Source organism: Desmodus rotundus, chromosome 11 (genome assembly GCF_022682495.2).
Source record: "Desmodus rotundus isolate HL8 chromosome 11, HLdesRot8A.1, whole genome shotgun sequence".
In the NCBI taxonomy this organism is placed as follows: Eukaryota; Metazoa; Chordata; class Mammalia; order Chiroptera; family Phyllostomidae; genus Desmodus; species Desmodus rotundus.
Window position 1 is genome coordinate 86159521 of NC_071397.1, and position 14404 is coordinate 86173924.

The following is a 14404-nucleotide window of genomic DNA, read 5'->3' on the forward strand; positions in this document are numbered from 1 at the left end:
AAAAATTTGTAGGTAATGTACCTTATTTACATAATAATTACAAATTTTTTACAGTGTCTTACAGTTCATAAAATACTTTTATACATTATTTCCTTTGATTCCTAGTTATGAGTAGGAAGCATATTTTTCATATGAGAAAGCAACTAGGTAAAAAAAAACAGTATTTGTTTAGGATCATATTAATTGCTGATTTTCCTTAAAGGATTATTTTTGTCTTGAGAATGTATTTATCACTTCCAGTCTATGTATTAGTGGCTATTGCTATGGTTTAGGTAATTTTGTGAGATCAGACAATTTGAACACAATTTTGTTTGGTTTGTATTTTGCCTAGCAGCAAATCATGTGTGTGCAAGTATCTAAAACATGTTATTTAATGATGGTATTATCTGTCATTTCTTTAGAGCTTTAAAAACAATCGATGAATTGGCTTTCAAGATAGACCTAAATAGCACATCACGTGTGAACATTGCAACTCGGAATTTGGCTCTTGGAATATCATCCCTGTCTCCAGAGACCAGTGAAGTTTTGAATTTTAGCATCAGTCTTCCAACAAATAATGAATCATATTTCCAGGTATGAGCTAAGGTTGCATTAACTAATTAGACAGGTAAAAACTTTCTGATCACTTACCCACTGCTCTCCAAGGAGATGCTGGGTGGCAGGCAGGTCAGAACGCTGGCTAAGGTTAACAGTAGCGTGATTGTAAGGTGTAGAGACACATAGAGGAGATACATGTTCAGAACCTAGGTGGTAGAGGTGGGCAGCTTACCTGCTACCTGAGGTGATAGTGGAACTAAGTATTAAAACACGAGTGGGGTCCACCCTATTGGGAGTGGGGGTTGGGGATAAGTTCATTTAGAAAAAAGAACTTTAGTAAGGGCCCAACAGTAGGGAGAAGGATGGTGTATTCTCTTTGCCAGTGGTTTTCCCAGGTGAGGGTTATAATCACATACCTGGAGACAGTGGGATCCCTTCCCCAAGATTCTTATTTAATCAGAATCCTGGTCCAAGGCTGATCTCCAAAATTCACAGTTTTACTGAGTTCCCAGGTGTGGCTGATATTGCTGGTCTGAGGATCGTACTTTGAAAACCAGTGATGTGCAAGGTTCAGAAGCGCAGGCGATGGCGAGGCTGGAGAAGAAAGCCGGGGTCAGAGTAGTGGAGAGTCTCTTTGACCTGTTCAGGGGACACTTCAGCAAATAAGTTTCAAGTTTCCACTGTGGGCTAGACAGTGTTAGCTGCATGGGCCGACAAAAGGATTGAAGCATTGTCCTTAACATGGGAGAACACACATGTAGCATGTGATACTTCCTGACCGTGGAGATAAACCAAGATAAAAATTTTAAAGTTTAGATATAAGGAAGATCTTTATCCTTATAAAGTTTAGACTGGGGGTCTTTGGGGTAATTTGACATTTTAAGAGTGAAAACTAGCCCTGCCTAGTGTGGCTCAGTGGATTGAGCGCTGGCCTGTGAACCAAAGGGTCACCAGTTCGATTCCCAGTCAGGGCACATGCCTGGACTGCAGGCCAGGTCAGGCCCCCAGTAGGGGGCACTTGACGAGTAACCACACATTGATGTTTCTCTCCCTCTTTCTCGTTCCTTTCTTCTTTCTTTAAAAATAAATAAATGAAGTTTTTTTTATAAGAAAAGAGTGAAAACTTGGTCAGCCTCAGTGGCATTCCAAGTCCATTTGCTGGAACACACTCTTCGGCCTGATCTGAGGGTTCAGGAAAAAAGGCAGCCAAGAGTGTTCCTAAAATTTCAGCTGCTTGCTCTATGCAAAATTGCTACATATTTTTCATTGTGTGTTTGGAGAAAAACTCAAATTTTGTTAAGTGTAAATTTAATTCTTATATTTGAAAATGTGAACTGATCTGTAGATTTCTCAATTGCCTTAGTTAAAAATCAGTGCATTTTGCCATATTTGCAAAACCCAATGAAATCCATGCCTTTGTCCGTAGGGTATTCACCCGGAGGCCTGTGCCTGGTGGAGGGAAAGGGCAGCCCTGGTCCTAGCCAAGCTGATACTTGGCTTACTCAGCACGTGGAGTCAAGTTGTCATTGCCATTTCATTGTGATTACTGACCGGTATGTCTCTGTGTGTGACAGATGTATTTTGAGAGTGGACATGAAGATCCATTGGCGTCTGTAATTTTGCCTCCAAACTTACTTGAGAACTTAAGTCAAGAATCTTCTGCAGCAGTTAAAAGAGCTCAGTTTACTTTCTTCAATAAAACTGGACTTTTCCAGGTAAACAGTCATTAAATTATTGTTTTTCAATTGCAAATTGAGTTTCATAGCTCAAAAGGAAAATAAAAGTTCAGCTTCCTTGGGGATATATCAAGAGGTAGAAAAATTAACCTGTTATATTTTGAAAATTGAAAAAATTTAACAATTGTTTCAGTATTTATTATAGGTAATTACATGCTTATGAACAGATATGTTCATTTCAACTTTTTTAATAAATCGGATATTAGATTAAGACTTGCATGATACAATTATAAGTGGAATTTGTGGAGAAGCCACTATTTACCATTCCGTTTGCTAAATATTTAATGCTCTCCAGCAGTTTAGACCGTCAGAGTTAAAGAAATTGTGTGCCAAAGGAAAGGTTTTGTTTTGTTTTATTTTGTTTTGTTTTAATTCAGCGGGAAGCACTGTTTACACAATGAGCAGAATTCTTGGCTTTAATCAGTTTTCCCATTAGTATTTCAAATGACCTTTGGCCTTCACACATTCCCAGAGTAGGGTGGCATTGTGCTAAGCACATATTATCATTTTTATTGGCATCATTTCTAGATACTAGGAAGTCCACTGCCAACAAACTTGTGACCTCTGGTTGCCTTTGAAAGTACAACCCCATCTACAGCAGTTTTACTTAGCCCTTCTTTAAAAAATAAAAGTTATTCAGTAAATTGAAGATACAAGGGTATATCAAACAGCGAGACCTGTGTAAATCTCAAGGAAAGTAGACTGGCTTCTAACAGATCTGCCCTATACGTGTGGAGGAATGGCAAAGTAGGCCACGGGTGAGTAAAAGGAATACCATGGAATTGTTTACAGTAACTAATTCCAAAACTTCAAAATCTTGTGAGCAAATGTGTTAGGAACAAGGAATGTAAAAATTCTTAGTGGATTAAGTATGCAATCACATGTAATTATTCTGAAGGATTTAATAGCTATGAACCCATAAAACTGCATTTGTGAAAATTATTTGAGGCTTAAATTAATGTCACTTTTAAAAACAGTACAAAAACGCAGTAAATGTCACAAAATGTGAGTAGTGGTACGGACGAGGGGGTGTCCATTTAGAGGAGAGATTGAGTCCAGCGGGAAGGGTTTAGGACAACTCAAGAGTTGCAAGAATCTGTCATTTCATTTTGAGTCTTATCTTCTCCACACCGTCTTTCCCTTCTCCTTGGGCATTTCCCAGTCAGTGTTGTTATTAGGAAACATGTGTTTGGTTGTTGAGGCCAATGTATAGCAGAGTAAAGCAAGTTCAAGGGTTCTGTGATTCTCTCCTCACATAGTGAAGAAAATACGAGTTGTTTTTTTCTTAAAGAAAAGGCTCAGTATCCCCAAGCCATAGCCCACTTTACTGAGTGACCACACAAAAGTAATTAAAAAACTATTGTAGATGCTGAGGTTTACTTGGCATAGAGGAAACCCTGCACTTATTCCACACCAGCTGACTTTATAAGCGGCCACAGGGAACTTTGGGAGGTTTGACAAGAAACACAAGGGGAAGAAGAAAGCAGGGATATCTCCCTGGAGAGACGGGGGATGGTCACAGTCACTATGCACACAGACCCGCTAACTCGGTTTCCTGACGGTCTTGTCTCTGAAGTGGAAACTACAGCAAGAATAAAATCAGAGAAGGTGGAAGTTCTGGCTGGGGCTTCAATCTGTTCCATTTAGTGTAACTTAGCACGCATGTCAGGCTTTTGACATGGATGTGAAAGATGAATTGTTGGGGTTTTTTTAATTTTTCACAATATATTTTCTTCATATTTTTCTAAAGAAAAACAACTTCATCTATTTTCTAGGGTAGGGAAGTGATCTAATTGTTTCACAGCTTTGTTCGAGTTTGTGTTACGTATGGGTTTGCATTGTTTCAGACATTAAGTGGCTGGCATCAGTCGCAGCAATCAGAGGGAAGGTTTATGGACATCGCCTGGCCACACGGGCTCATAAAGTTCTCTCAACGTATTTAGTATAATAAGGGAAATAGCGAAGCTCTTTCAGGAAAGCCAGCAATTCGAGCTTATAAACAGGATGTTCTATAATTCAAGATCTTAAGTGTAAAAACTGCTGACAGCTTGCTTATTTTGGAGCAGCAAAATAAAATAAAAGTGTGTACTTCTGACTAATACACAGGTTTTTTTTTTTCTCTTAAAGGATGTAGAGACCAAGAGAGGCACCTTAGTGAGTTATGTGATGGCATGCAGTATCGGAAACATCACCATCCAGAATTTGAAGGCTCCAGTTCGAATTAAAATCAAACATACCAGAAACCAGGTAGGAAAACCCCACAAATAGCAGTGGAGAAGAAGGAGACTATTTCAGAGAAATACGGAGCCATTTTTCTCCATGAAAAGAAGTAACTGGTACTTTCTTTAGAGGGGAGTAATTTTCCTAAAAGGGGAGAACCCCTTGTCAGGTAGAGCTCTAGAGTTACGATAAATGGTGGCAGCTGGGGGAATCAGTTTTATCTCGGACCCAGCGATCAGGAGGAGAATGGGAGGGAGGGAAGGGCCGCTATTTCTAGAAATGACGCACATTACTGGGGATAAAGTAGATGGTGATACAGCTGTGCATTCCTTCCTTTACAGGTTTCGGTGGTTTTCTTTTGATTTTAATATTTTTTTATTTTTCAATTACAGTTGATGCATAATATTTTATTAGCTTCAGGTGTACAACCCAGTGATTAGACATTTCAATAATTTACAAAGTGATCACCATGACAAATCTAGTACCCACCTGGTGCCATACCTGCTTATTACAATACGATTGGCCACATTCTCTATGCCGTACTTTACATCCCGGTGATTAGTTTGTTAACTACCAGCCTGTGCTTCTTAATCCCTTCATCTTTTCACCCAGCCCGATAACTGCCCTCGCACCCAGAATTTTGTTTTGTTTTGTTGTGTTTTGTTTGTTTTTTAATGTCAAGATCACTGCTGCAGGGAAAGCAGGGAGGGACCTGGATTCACTTATTTTTTGAGAGGTTAACAGTTGTCTAAAATCTTGGCAAATGCTTTTTAATCACTTCATTACCCTGCCTATCATCTGTTTATCTTTAAAAATCATGTGGGGGCTCCCATTGTCCCAGGTGGCCAGGCACACATTTTCCCCCGTTTATAGAGGGTCCTAGTCACGATCCTGCCATTTATTAGGCAGTCCGGAAGGAGGGCGGGAAGTGAGCTGGCTGATAAGGACTGGGGCTTGGAAGTTAAGTCATCTAAGAACTAGCCCTGCTTTGTCACAAAACCCTCTGACCTCCTTGTTGTACGCTTTGGCCTCCTTTGTTTCAGCTCCCGCTCCTTCATCCATAACGGGGGTTTTTTATTGTGGTAAAACATACATAACAGAATTGACTATTTTTTAAGGGCACAGTTCAGTGACATTGAGTGCATTCACATTGTTCTGCAGCCATCGTCACGTCCATCTCCAACCTTCTCTCTGTCTCTGAATGTAACTACTCCAGGGCCCTCATGTAAGTGGGATCATACAGTGTTTGTCCTTTGGTGACGGACTTATTTCACTTAACATAATATTTTCAAGGTTATCCATATTAAAGGTCCTCCCTTTTTAAGGCTGGATAATATTCCATTGCTATACACACACACACACACACATACCCATTGATATATATATATATATACACACACCCATTGCTATATATATGTATATATATATATACATATATATATATATATCCATTCATCCCACATTTTGTTTATGCATTTATCCAACAATGGACATTTTAATTGCTTGCACTTTTGGCTATTGTGAATAATGTTGCTGTGAACGTGGGTGTGAAAATACCTGAGTTCCTTCTTTCAGTTCTTTTGGGCATATACTAGACATGGAGGAGAATTTCAAAGATGAATTTTACAGTGTAAAGAGCTTTGCTAAACGCTAAGCATAGCATTTTATGATGGGACATGTAGAGGTAACCTTCAGATAAATGCGTAACACAGTTCCTCATGGGGTCGTAGTTGATTTCCACTTGAAGTCTTTGTGAGAGGAGAGGCCCCCCAGACTGCCCACCACTCTTAGTCATATTGGTGTGACTGATGCTGTTCCATCGCTTTGTGAAAACCTGAGCAGTTTACTCTTTTTCCCATGTCCAAATCATATGAATTTTCCACTTGTTTTAAACACAACTTCACGTGTTTATTCTTATGTTAATATAGGCAGTGCAGGATCCCATCTGTGCCTTCTGGGATCTGAACAAAAATGGTAAGTTTTCAAATATTGGCTGTTTTAACAACAACTGAATTTTAAACATTGTTAGACACCCCCATTTCCTTTAATTCCGCCCCAAACCAGACTGAGTCACAATAAAAGTGTGATGGCAACTGAGCTGCAAATTTTAGGTAGGGGAGCTTGGAAAGTAAATTCTGATTTCTCTGATTTTTTTACTAATTGCAAGAGGAAATACGAAGACGTGGCTTTTTTTTTCAAAGCAAACAACTCTTTGATTTCAGTTACTTATAAAATAGGGCATGCATTTTTATCACATGAACATCAACATACAATTGATCTCATTCTCCTAGGACAGTTCTGAGGAGGCTTTTTGGTGTGCATGAGGCATGTAATTAAAATTCCAGTTGTAGACCCCAGATTATGGGCTAATGGACTGTAAATATTGGAATGGTCATAATAGAGATATATTACTTGATGTAAATGAACTGCCTCTAGAATGATATTTGAGAATCAGGAGGGAAAGGCAAAACTAAGGGTTTGATCACTAGGCGTAGGGTGGAGATCTCCTTGAGGGGAAGGACAGTGATGAAACTTCCCACCTCTTCCCCCTAAGGGTCACCTTCCCTTGGGGTTCCCCAGTGGGATTCGCCTGCTTCTCGGTAGCAGTGCATTCTGAAGATGCCCAAAGCTCTCTTTCTGATACTTTTTCCAACAGCTGAAAGTTTTTTTGTTAATGTTGTCTGGTTTTTAGTTACACAGTTTTGAGAAGACCCTTTTATAAGATACCTAGTTTAAAATATTACCTTGAAGCCTTAAAACATTCTTCAAATATATGAGTTGCTCATATTCCACACCAAACCATAAATGTCAGAACAGATGTATTAAGGGCATTTGTCAAAAATTGCCACCATGCATGACTGCTGTGTACCTAATAGCATGTTAAGAAAGACCTTTGTTCACATGTCTTCACAAAAACCCAGCCTGCCCCAAGGAAAAGAATGTGTTGTCTCCAGAGACTTCATCAGTATATAAGATATTTGAAAAGGGTGTTCTTTTTATGAAAGTTTATCTTCTAATATACTAGAAATTAAACTTGAATGAAACTTTTGCAGAACCCCCAAGGCACTTCAGTGGAACACAGTTGAAAATCACTGATGAGATCATCTCTAGCCCACCCAGCACTAACATTCTGTGATTCCAGGAATCTCAAGTATTCTAACCACTGGCAGCTTTGAAAATAGCCTCCATGTTACAGATAAACTGTAAGGCAGACGATAGTGAGGCATATTTCTCTAAACAAGATTCCATCCATTGTAGAGCAGGAACTGACCTGCTGTTATTTTCATACTATTTGTTGGCTTTCCCCTGCAGAAGGTTCTGGATTTTGGAACACATCGGGATGTGTCATTGCAGACAGAGATTCAGACGCGAGCGAGACAGTCTGCCTGTGCGACCACCTCACACACTTTGGAGTTCTGATGGTAGGGGAGGATTTCTAAGCTCATTTTAAAATGATACAAATTCGGAAGGCATACTTCTTGTGTGAGTCAGCCTTTTTAGCTTATGTGTTTGGGGAATTATTTCCTGATGATTTCCATCTATACACTGAATCTTGATTCTTAATGAAAAATCTAATTAGCAGAGATCCTATATTAAAAATATACAAAAGTAATTATAGAAATGGACCCTGTTTTTTCCATTGCAATAACAGTGATGATAATAATCTAGAAACAAGAATATCACCAAGAGACTTTTGAATTAAGAGAGAAACAGAGTCAGGGAGACAAAGAGAAAGGGAAGGAGAGAAAGAAGAGTTAAAGAAGAAGAAGGAAATGTTGGATTTTACTAACGTGGAAGGGAACTGTGAAAAGTTAGATCAAGAAATTTCTTTCTTGCCCTGGCCTGGTAGTGTGGTTGGTTGGAGTGTGGTCCCTATATGCCAAGCTTGTGCATTCTATTCCCGGTCAGGGCACATACAAGAATCATAATTTCTCTCTCTCCTTCTCTCTCTCTCTACCCCCTTTCTCTCTCTAAAATCAAATAAACATTAAAAATTCTTCTTACGATACATCATTACTCAATCTGTTTCAGTGTTACTTTGTACCAGAAACTGTGCTAGCTGAGTCTCCTGGAGACCTCAGTCTGCCAGGACAGACTAGTGACTGGGAGAGCGCAGGGTCTTCAGGCCAGCAAGAGAGATGATGGGGGTGTCTTTCTTCTCACTTCCAGGCCTTCCTGGCATTCTTCTCTCTCTTTGTTTTCTTTCCTTCTTCCTTTTTTCCCATGGCTCTGTTTTTATCTTATCAGTCAACCCATCCAATGGTTTTAAACAAAATTAGATTGCATCAACATGCTTTTCATCCAAACACATTTTCAAGGGCTGCCTTACATCTAATGACTTGTTTGAACTCATCCGCCGACTTGTACCTTTACCTTCTATCGGACACACTCGTGTTGTTGCAGATGCATTTCTGGTGCCCGGTGTGCCGTTCAGGTCCTAGCAGAGCCACTGTTTCTGCGTAGTGTCCACCAAGGTGTCCAAGCCCATGTGTTTTTTCATAGAAGATGGGAGTAACGTGTGCTGAGGCAATAAAGCTCTACGAATTTGAGTCACAGACATGGGGTTATGTTTATCCCGTCCCTTAAACCTTACGCCCACTTCCTGTGGGACTGGGAGGAAGCAGAGAGGATGGTGTGATGTAGTGTTTGGCTCCTGAATCCACTTGGCCAATGTAAATGGCCATTGTCCTATGGCAATCCTGCAAGTTTTAATTTTCCTGACAACCCAGTACATAAACGCTCTGAGTGATAAGAACAAATCGTTTAGAAGGGCACCAAGCATAGAAAATAACTTCTTAACTTTCTCAAAATATAAATATTTTTTCTTTACCTCCAGAGCATGAAAATGAGCAATTAAACTGTAGCATGTTTCACAAAGTGATTTAAAAAAATACTGTTTTCTTCCATGGTCTGTTTTTTCCAAAAACGAGAGCAGGCTTTCTTTCAGAAAATACTTCATGCATCATTACTCATCACACACGAAATGCACCATTATTCACTCGTGTATATAAGCTTTAGCTTAACTGATTTAACTACTTCGGTTTTGTCTGCGTGTGTGTGTATGTGTGTGTGTGAGCCAGATTGTGTTGTAAGTTAATATTAGATAAATAAATAACAGTAACACAATTCAGTGTTCAAAGATGATGTATATGTACTTTGAATATTCAGTAGTTTCTTCAGAATTGTCTAAATTTTATTATGAGTTTGTAATTATGTATTGCTTTTTCTATTGTAACCTGATAAAATAATTAGCTTTTCGTATGTATATGGCAATATGCATTTTTTTTAGTACTATTCTTCCATTTTCTAGCTTGGCTGTTTTTGTGGGCTTGGAAACTGCTGGAAGAAAACTTTTCCAGAATTTATCCTTTCTGGCAATGTGCCCATATCCTTTCAGCCCTCCAGGCCACCAAGACTTCGTTCAGAGTCTTTCTTGACTTACCCACTACTTACTCGCTTGTACAAGACGTCCCCAGAGTCTGCCCTGCTCCGTGACATAGTTACCATATGCGAAGTTTAAAAAACGTGCCTCAGACTCATAATTATATCTTCCAATATACAAATACATGAAGAGTTCAATGTCTCTGCTATGTTTCTTTGTAGTAAGGCTGATTTTTATAGTTTTAACGCCAGTGCATTTGCGTGTTGGCACGTTCAGAGAAGTAAACATTTGTGTATCCTTCATTCTCTAAAAATACAAAAAAATATGAGAATTGTGTGTAAATTGCTATCACCAGTAAATAGCATTATATTCTTTAATTCACATTTTAAATTGTGGCTTGAATTGTGGTCTTCCAGTCAACTGCCTGACCTCGATAGAAGCCATAGGTTCTTAAGTGGTTATGACAAGTCCCTTGGAGAGTCCTGAAGACTATTTCCTGGCCTAATGAAATCTTGGAGTAACTAAAATACGAGTTGAGGCAACCCTGTGAGTCAAGTGTCATGGTCTCCAACACCATCCCATATGTCATGGGAGTCTCACGTCCTCCTACGGTTTTGAGGGATTCCTAGAAAAGACAGAGAAAGTCCCCTCTAGCCCTGAGCCCGTACACCTGCTGAAGTTTATCACTTTCTGCATTACTTGGTGTGGTAAAGGTACTGCTCCCCCCCCCCCCCCCGACTGCTTCAGTCAGACCTGGAACTAGTCCCCCCATCTCCGTTTCCCATACATGTACAGCACAGCACGCACCACTCACCAGAGGCCTTAGCTTGAGCAGCAGGTTTTATTGACCTTTTGGTGAAAATCAAAGAAAATTAACAGAGAATAGAATTAAAAACATAACACAAATATTGCTTTCATAAGTTGCATGGCTCTTTTCCAATTAGGCTCCATTTTTGAACATCTGCCTAATGGGAGTGTCTTTCTCCTCCAACCAGGATAGGGTGGCTGGTCTTAACTCAAGATCTGTCCCTACCCCAATTACCCAACTAAGGGAGAAATGAAAAAATTTTCTACAGGGCCCAGACTTCACAAATCTGCCTCAATACAGTGAGGCGAACACTCGATTAATATACTAGAAAGTGTTTACTTCTTTCCACTCCACAACAACCCATAACATTTTAAATCGTGCCTTTTCAGGTCCATAGAGATCAAAAACACTGTGACCCCAAATCTCTTCGTGGCTTCTCATTTATGAAAAAAGATAAAGACCACCCCACCCATACATACCGAACTCTGGGGTGACCACAGTTAGGAGCCTCTGCACCCCTTTCAGAACCGGACAAGCACATTGCAGCACAACCTCTGGCTGTCTGCTGGCTGAGCCCCTCCCTACCAGGCAAAGAACCCAGGACGCACCGGGGGGCTTGGCCATGAGGGCCACCACAACCTCCATTTGAACGTGTGCCCCAGCCCTGCAAACGTTAGAAATGGGCTTGCTAATTATGCAAGGCAAGGACTTCCTCTTCTTTTTCTACTGGGAAACCCAGTGGGTTTTCTCTTCAAGATATGTTACTGTGCCCAGCGCTGGGGTGGCAAAGTATTGGGTAAGACACACTGTGTAAGTCCCTCAGTAGTGCTACAGTTTTGGTTCATGGAGCGATCCACAGAGTATGTAAGTGGGAATTTCAATTCTGACTTATGCTACTGTTTTCAGCCTCTAAGTCTGAGCTGAGATTCTAAGAGCCAACAATGGACTTTCTGATAACACAAAAGCATTCTTATGAAGAGAGATTCTCACAGCTGCTTCCCATGTCTTGTATAGGACCTCGAAGGAACGGCCTCACAGATAGACGCAAGAAACACTAAAATCCTCACCTTCATCACCTATATTGGGTGTGGAATATCAGCTATTTTCTCAGCAGCTACCCTCCTGACATATGTTGCTTTTGAGTAAGTGTTTTCTATCTGCCGAACTCAGTGCTGACTGTTCTAAAATGTGGATAAAAAATGGCCTCAGCTTTTCAAAACTCTCATGCTCATTGTGAGTCACATGGGATAGTTGTGCTTTAGTGTTCGGGTTTCTTGTTAAGACGTATCAGGCAGCACGAACTGTCCAGCTGTAGAATCTTCACTTATAATCGGCGTGTTTCTAGTATATAATGCACTTAAACCTGTTAGAGACTATTAACATGTAAGTAAAGAAAAATTGTATTCAGTGTTTTTACATGGGAAAAGATGAAAACATTTGCTTCACAAATTTTTTATATTAGTCCTAAAACAGGAAATTTTGTTTTAAGAATGATCTTCACCTTATTAAAACTCAAGAAACTTCAAAAATAACTTAAGGAAATTGTTTTTAACAAAAATATCATTTTTATAACTCTAGGATTTTTTGTATTAAAAAATCAAGCTGTTGAAACCAATTGGCAATTTCATAAACAATTGGAGACCGTTTTGAAATAAAATTAGTACTTTAAAACATCTTTCTAACTTGCCAAATGCCCACGAATATCCTGCGCCCTCCCCCCGGGGAGCCACATCACTCTGATGGTTCTCCCTAACCTTGTGCAGAGCTGTGCGAGAGCTGAATTTACTGCCTGTGTTTACAAGATTTATTTGCAATATTAGTTCTCCATTAATCTTGCTTTTCCCTTTCCTAGAAAATTGCGAAGGGATTATCCCTCCAAAATCTTGATGAACCTGAGCACTGCGCTGCTGTTCCTGAACCTCAGCTTCCTCCTGGACGGCTGGGTGGCCTCATTTCAGGTGGAGGGTCTCTGCATCGCCATCGCGGCCCTGCTGCACTTCTTCCTCCTCGCCACCTTTACCTGGATGGGGCTGGAAGCGATTCACATGTACATCGCTCTGGTGAAAGTATTTAACACGTACATTCGCCGCTACATACTGAAATTCTGCGTCATTGGCTGGGGTGAGCCTCCTACAGATTTTTGCTTTTGTTTTCACTGTCAGGGAAATTGCCACATTCTCTTAGGAAAATGCTGTTTCGAAAGAACAGCACTGCTGAAAGAAACTTCCAATCTGCAAAGGATGTGGCCTTGATATACATACACTGAGGAAGGGGCTTCCTCAGAACAGTATTTTTAAAAACTGTTGAACAGGCCTCACTAAATGCAAGAGTAAGGGCAAAACCCCTAGCCCCTGAGTCACCACAAACACATTTCCTGTGCCCACAGCCAGCCCACCCAAGTCTGCAGAGGAGGCTGGCAGACGGCGGTGCATTTCCCTGTGTTTCAGAACGTAAAGGCCAGCTCAGACTCCTGCCTGTGCTCTCCCCTAGGCACATGCCCGTGTCTTGGAAACCGGGGAGAGAATGCCATTGTGTGTGCAGCCAGAACACCGGCAGACTTCTTCCCGTGAACTTCTGAACACGATTCCTCAGGCAGACTTGGGTGGTTGTGTGAGCCTGTTTGGGATTTTCTAAGTGGGCTCTTTCCTTTATCTAGGTTTTATATCAAACCAGGCATTTTAGAGATTTCTCACAAATCTCTTTCTCAGAGGGCCGTGTAGAAATAGGAGATATTTCCAAGGTGTTCACCGTCTGAGGGGGCACCTTGCAGGGAATTGGGATGGTGTAGCTTTCTCCAGTGAAATATACATGGAATTACTTTACTTACTGAGTCTCTCGAGAAAAAAAAGGAAGACTATAAAGACTTTATAGTCTCAGTATCGCCTTCACTTTTCCTAACGGCTTTTATTTATAGACAAAGGGGCAAAATAAGCTGTAGTTCCCTTCATGCCTGAAATGTGGCAGCCTAACAGGCAGTGTTAATGAAACCACATTTGCTGGTCCTCGGTTCAGTATAAATCAAGTTCTGGTTCTCGAGTGGGTACCAGTAAGCAAACAAATATTTACGTATCTGTCAGTTAAGACTAGGTTTTAATTGTTGCCAATTAGATTCGGATGTTCCACACCAAAGAGAGGATTTTATTGTCTTAACCAAGCTGCCAGTTCTAAGGGGTTTGATTCTGTGATATGGAGTGTTTTTTTGTTTTTTTTCTTTCTTTCCCCTTGCCGTGACCAGTCACGTACAGCAGTTCCAGATGTTCCAGAAAAGTTGCTCACGGCTTGGTCTTTTTACAACAGGTTTACCCGCCTTCATTGTGTCAGTGGTTCTAGCAAGCAAAAACCAAAATGAAGTCTATGGAAAAAGAAGTTATGGAAAAGAACAAGATGATGAATTGTAAGTCATAAAAACTTCTCAGGAATTTATTTGTGATGAGTGCATATCCTTTGTTTCCCAAAGTTTAGTTTAAGTTTCCATGCCAATAGGGAGTCTCTTATTTTAGAAGGTTGACGTGCTTACGCATGCTTGTACCCGGACCTCTGCTGCACCACCAATGAACTCGGCTGAACGGCCTGAACAGTTCGTGCTGCTTTTTCATATTAGTGTGGCATTGTCAGGTGGGGGAATGCAGGAGTGTGAGATACTGCCTTCTAGGCTCAGGAGACCCATTCAGTTTGAGGAGATTTCATAACACTCCCACCCCCTTAAACCCACAGACGTCT

The 14404-nt window shown here is 40.5% G+C and overlaps 1 protein-coding gene across 5 annotated transcripts in view; it reads left to right on the forward strand.

Moving 5' to 3' along the window:
* The window catches only part of ADGRG6 (adhesion G protein-coupled receptor G6), a 129766-nt gene that overhangs the window by 95919 nt on the left and 19443 nt on the right, over positions 1–14404 (forward strand). For all 5 annotated transcript variants that reach the window (XM_045188849.3, XM_024551922.4, XM_045188848.3 and 2 more), the window contains 8 exons: positions 402–573; positions 2112–2252; positions 4401–4520; positions 6422–6467; positions 7806–7915; positions 11699–11826; positions 12537–12805; positions 13982–14078. In XM_045188849.3, coding sequence (XP_045044784.2) covers positions 402–573; positions 2112–2252; positions 4401–4520; positions 6422–6467; positions 7806–7915; positions 11699–11826; positions 12537–12805; positions 13982–14078 — 1083 coding nt within the window. The remainder of the gene's footprint in view (positions 1–401; positions 574–2111; positions 2253–4400; positions 4521–6421; positions 6468–7805; positions 7916–11698; positions 11827–12536; positions 12806–13981; positions 14079–14404) is intronic.